This window comes from Phocoena phocoena, chromosome 4 (assembly GCF_963924675.1).
Source record: "Phocoena phocoena chromosome 4, mPhoPho1.1, whole genome shotgun sequence".
In the NCBI taxonomy this organism is placed as follows: domain Eukaryota; kingdom Metazoa; phylum Chordata; class Mammalia; order Artiodactyla; family Phocoenidae; genus Phocoena; species Phocoena phocoena.
The window spans coordinates 16946189-16952188 of NC_089222.1; the positions used below are offsets into that span (position 1 = coordinate 16946189).

Sequence of the window (6000 nt, forward strand, 5' to 3'; positions counted from 1 at the left end):
TGAGCCACAACAACTGAGCCCGCATGCCACAACTACTGAAGCCTGCACGCCTAGAGCCCGTGCTCCGCAACAAGAGAAGCCATCGCAAGGAGAAGCCTGCGCACTGCAACGATGAATAGTCCCAGCTCGCCGCAACTAGAGAAAGCCTGAGCGTAGCAACAAAGACCCAATGCAGCCAAAAATAATAAAGAAAAGAAGGAAGAAAGAAAGAGAGAGAGAGAAAGAAAGAAAGAAAGAAAAAGGAAAAGAAAAATGGACAAAATATATGAACAGATATTTCAGTGAACAGCATATACACATGGCAAGTGAGCACATGAAAAGATGTTCAACATCACCAGCCATTAGGGAAATGCAAATTAAGACCATGATGAGATCTCACTACACACCAATTCAAATAACTAAAATACTCTACTTCCAGTTCCCTGAGACCTTGCACAGGTCACCTCCCCTCCTGGGCCCATTTCTTTATCTGGAGGAGGTTCCTTCCGGTGTTTACATTCTATTGTTGCATAAAAATGGGGTCCTCTGGCTTATTTTCACCAGAGGCAGTGCCTCTCTGTAGGGGTGGAATTCTTTAAAAAAAGGATAGCTAAAATAAAAAGCAGTAACACTAAATGCTGGCCAGGATGTAGAGAAACTGAATTTCTCATACCTTGCTGGTGCAAATGTAAAATGTTATGGCCACTCTGGAAAACAGTTTGGCAGTTTCTTTTAAAAATCAACGTGCAACTACCATATGACCTAGCAAATGCACTCCTGGGCATTCACCCCAGAGAAATGAGAGTTTATGTCCACACAAAAACCTATACATGATTGTTCATAGCAGCTTTATTTGTAATAGCCCCAAACAGGAAACAACCCAAAGGTCCTTCAATAGGTGAATGGCTGGAGAAATCACGATACATCCATGCCATGGAATAGTACTCAGCAATAAAAAGGAACAAAGGGCTTCCCTGGTGGTTGAGAGTCCACCTGCCAATGCAGGGGACACGGGTTCGTGCCCCGGTCCGGGAGGATCTCACATGCCGCCGAGCGGCTGGGTCCGTGAGCCATGGCTGCTGAGCCTGCGTGTCCGGAGCCTGTGCTCTGCAACGGGAGAGGCCACAACAGTGAGAGGCCCACGTACCCCCCTCAAAAAAAAAGCAACAAACTACTGATACATGGAACAGCTTGGGTCGATCTCAAGGGCATTATGCTTAATGAAAAAAGCCAGTCTCAAAAGGTCACACACATATTTCATGACTCCATTTATATAATGTTCTCAAAATGATAAAATTACTGTGCTAGAGAACATATCAAGGATAGGAGTCGGAAGGAGACCTTTGTGGAGATGGGATAGTTCTGTCTTGAAGCAGTGGGGTGGTGGCTCCCTGAGTCTGTACACACGATCGAACGGCCTGGAACTATACTCACACATCGTGGCAATGTCAATTTCCTGCTTTTGGTATCACACTGTAATTATGTCAGATGAAATCCTTGGGAGGAACTGGGTAAACACAGGACCTCTCAGCACTGTTTTTCCTATGCATCTATAATGATTTCAAAATAAATCCCTCTGCCACTTGCTCTGTGGCAACACAGGTCACGAATTCATCACCAGGAGACACGAGGAAAGCTAGGAAGGGCTTTGAGCATAGTTATAGGAGGAAAGGGTCTAAGTGACCTTTGACCACCACCCCACCCGTTCCCATGGTTCTCCCTCCCCACCCCCCAAACCATCCCCCAAAACTGCCTCCCCAACACACACAAACAAGCAGGGCAAGGTGGGCCTCTCAGGGGACAGACACCCTGGAGATCATAATATATGCTGTCCCCAATGTCAGAGAAATACATCCTGGGGAGGGAGGAGCATATCTTAATCCACCAGGTTGATGAAGGAATTCTTTTGGCCCAGAGGGTTCTCTTCAGAGTGTCTCCCCAAGCATGGATTGCAGGTTGCTGGGATATAGCACTTTCCTCTGGAAACTGAGAAGTTGAGTCCAAGCTGCTGCCCCATGATTGGGAGTCAGAGGCCTCAGGACGTTACGGACACAGGCCAGGACAAAGCACCTTTCCCTCATTCGGGGGCCTCCCTCCCAGGTCACAGGTCACCAGGGCCACCCAGGCCAAGCTGTGAGATTCGTCTATCCGTTTCTTCCCACTGTTCTTCCCCAGCCTTCCATCCACACTGACTGGATATCCATTATTTCCCTACACTGGGGCCCTGGTGTGTTTAAGTTCCCATACTTTGGGCAGCAATTACCAATAGACCACTCCTTCTATAAGACAACCTCAGTTTGGCCCCAAAAGTTTCATTTTCAGAAGAAACAGATCTCTTTGAGGCTGCCAGGATAAGTTAGCCAAAAGGCTCCCCGCTAACTCCCCCACCCCTGCCCCATAATGGCTGAATGAACCTGTTTTTAATTTAGAGCTCTGGAGTACTGGATGCCAAACTGCTCCCTCTAACCATGACTGGCGAGCAGGTCCTCTAGTTCTTAAGAATGCTGTAACCCAGAGGCAATTGAGACTGTCTCTAGATCAAACACGATTGTATTGACTCCTGCAGAAGGAAGTACCAAAAACTCAGCCTGAGCCTGAGAGTCACCAGGCTCGAGATGAGGTCGGGAGGAGTGAAAGGGTCTGAGCCTGTTCGTGCCTACACGGATCTGTGCTGCAGCCACGGCAGTGGCCCCTGGTCACGGCTGAGATGTGTGTGTCACCAGGGCCTGGAGAAAGCCCTGACCACGCGGAACAAGCACATCTGAGGAATCTCCACACGCTAACGCTGAGCTGACCAGTGCCGTGCGACAGAGAGGGCCAGGCGCACAGGGGTTAGGGGTTCTGACCTGGAGGCTCACGTTCCTGGTTCCTCTACACTCCACTCTTTCTGGTTATGTATCCAAGCCCAAAGGACCAGCCTCACTAAGCCTTGTTTTCCTCATCATTAATGGGGACAGTAACAGCATCCAGTTGACAGAGCTGTAATGAGGACGGCATTTGGGTAAGATATTTCCATAGTTCCCAGTAAATTCAGACAGATCTGTTGCTGTTTGCTACTATTGCTATTTTTGGGTATTATTATTAACTGTAGTTTTTCTTAACTATTAACTATGTCTCATAGAATGAGGCATAATTGGTGGAATAATCGATCCTAAATGATGTTTGAATTCACAGTCTTGTTTGTTGAGGCGAGAACTGACCTCACAATGATGCCAATCTCAGAAAGCCCAGTATGGGTTACAAAGCCATTTCCTCTGCCTCATTCCACATAATCCTTATGAAGGCCTTCTCTACCCTGCCTCCGGGAGGAGGGAATTGTTCATGTTGCCCAGTTTTTTTTCACATAAGGACTCCGAGGCTCAGGGATACTTCCCTGTGTTACCTAGTTAGTAAGGGGATGGCATGGGGCTTGGATCTGAGTCCCCTGGCTTCATCTTCTTTCCCTAAACCATGTGGTATGTGGCGTTTTGCAGGAATGTCATAAAGCCTATTGGTTAGTCTGTCCCAACAACGAGGAACCTAGAAAAATGATGGGTCCTCAGGTTGGGTGTCCTGTGTTCCTCCCATGTCACACATGTCACGACATGTGCAGTCCATACCCCCCTGGCAGGGTGCATGGCAGTCACCAAACCTCTCACTGGGAGAAGGAAACCTCTCATCAAATAGCAAAGCCCCCAGAAGCCAGCCCTACCCCCTGGAAGAAATGACTTCAAGGAGTTTAACTAATGGAATTCCAGCCCCAAGATGTGCCTTGAGATATCCAGTCTCCTACCTGGTTTCAGGCAGATAAGTGAAGCTAAGTGGAAGTTGCTCCTAACTCTGGTCTTAGAATTACTATGGATCAACGGAGGCAATGATGAAAGGAATCTGGTTTTTAGAGTTCAGAAAAACTCCTAACTGGTATGAGCCTTCCGGAGGCCAATTGGCCTGGGCCCGGCCTCAGGCACATGTGGCTATATCATCAGCATGTGATAAATTATCTTATTTTTATAGATCTTCAAAGAAACTGCTGTCATAAACTCATTTATTTTAGGGACTCAGGGCAGGTCTAAATGGATCAATCTCATTTGGGGTTACCCTCGCTGTCAGCTGTCCCTCCTGCTCCCAACCCTAAGAGTGGTGAAAACAGAGAGAGTTGCCCCCACCCTGGCTCCCTCCTGGGCCTCTCTCTTTTCAGACCACCCAACTGTTGCCCCTGCCCTTTCCTCCCAATTCCTAATTTATAAACCCCAAGTTTTCCACAATTCTCTGCTGAAACTTCTCTAAACTCCTTTAAATGATGGAACCAAAACCACACACAGTGTTCTCATCAGGGTCTGGCCAAAGGTGAGGAGATTTGAGGATTATTTTAAACGATCTCAAAATTTCTATGTCTTATTTACGTCCAACCATGGAATCAATTCAACCTTTATTTAGTGTGGTGTGGGGAAAGAGCAGAAGCAGGAGTGGGGAGCCCAGCTCTACTGCTAACAATATGAGTAAGTACATAGATGGGCTCCACTGTGACCTCCAGATCCTTTTCTGTTGGACACACATAACTGGCCCACAGAGACCCCCATCCTCCATTTGTATGTTCTGGGTTCCCCTTAATTGTGCCACTGGAGGCATTACCTAGCCCCATCTGATTGTGTGATTGCCAGAAACAACCTCTCTGCACCATAATTCCCACCCTGACCCCAAGGAGCCGTGACCTGGGCTTTACAACCTCCCACATCCTCACCACAGGTGGTGCATTCCTCAGTTGCTTCTGCCCTCCCAGAAGAGGCAAAAAAGCCCCAGTGTGGATTCAACCATTCCAGTCCTCTTGGACCTGTGAGGGGGTGGAAAGCATTCCTGACCCCCTGGGGGGTCCTCACCACACTACTGCTTACACCCCTTCACCTACTCCCCATAACTTGCCAGGCACCTGCCTAGACTTTACGGAATAGACTGCGAAAGCCGCTGCTTTCCTGGGGCCAGTTCCGGACCAGGAAAGCTGGTCCAAGAGCTGCAGTGTTGGTTGCCAGCCTCGGGGGAATTCTCAGCATTGCAGGCAGCAGCCCGTTCAGGTAGCAGAGCTCACGCACTGCCGCCCTTGGGGAAGACGAAAGCCTAGCGGAGAACAGCCCTTCTGCCAGCCACCCAGGATGAGATGGGCTCTGATATTCATCTCAGAGGGACCCCAGCCTGTCCCCTACAAGGCGCCAGACACGGGCAACTCCAAGCCCATTCCCTTAACGAAGTAACTGCCCACAGGAACCCAAAAAGGTGCCCCGGAGATGTTCTTTTTCAAAGAACAGAACAATTCCCTAGGCTAGTGCCAGGACTATCTGAATAGAGTTGGCCCAATAAGCAAGTACTTTCATCGCCCTGTTTCCTACCCTGACGAGGGCGTGTGAGCACGCGCGCGAGCACATACTCGCACAAACACATGCACACACGCACACACGCCCAGCACGCGCTTCCCTGGCCAGGTGCCTCCTCGCCGGCGGCGCGGGGCCCGCGGGGATGCGTCCCGGAGCGTGACACCGACGGATGGACGGCGAGGGAGGGAGCCCGCCCCCGCAGCGCCTCCCGAGCGGCCGCAGCACTGACGCCGGGACCCCGCCGAAGGTGCGCCCGGCGCGGCTCGGGCCAGGACGTCCCGGGTTCTCCGCTCACCTTAACGTTGCTGAAGATAGAGCGGGGACAGCGGCCGGCTCGGACCGCAGAGGCGCCGCTGCCCTGGCGCGCGCCGGGCTCGGGTAGGAGCCCCATGGTGGCTGCAGCGCGGGGCCCGGGGCGGGAGGCCGGGCGAGTGGCGGGTGCGGCGTTGGTGGCCGGAGGAGGCACACGGCGCGGCCTGAGGAGACTGAGCGCGAGGGTGCGCGCCCAGAAGTTTTATAAGTGGCCGCCGCCGCCACCGCCGATGATGAAACGCGCGCTCCCTCCTCCCTCGGGTGTCAAGGGCGCTGCGAGCCCCCGCCCCGCCGCCGCCCCCTCAGACAGGTGTGACGCGGTGGCCGGCTGCGCTTGACCTCGTTCCGGCCGGAGTTGTCTCCG

At 51.5% G+C, this 6000-nt stretch overlaps 1 protein-coding gene across 1 annotated transcript in view; it reads right to left on the reverse strand.

The window, feature by feature from the left end:
* Positions 1-5715, reverse strand: part of SLCO2A1 (solute carrier organic anion transporter family member 2A1) — a 76230-nt gene extending 70515 nt beyond the window's left edge. Inside the window, exon 1 of the mRNA XM_065876214.1 lies at positions 5620-5715. Within this exon, the coding sequence (XP_065732286.1) occupies positions 5620-5715 (96 nt within the window). The remainder of the gene's footprint in view (positions 1-5619) is intronic.
* Positions 5716-6000: the final 285 nt, after the last annotated feature.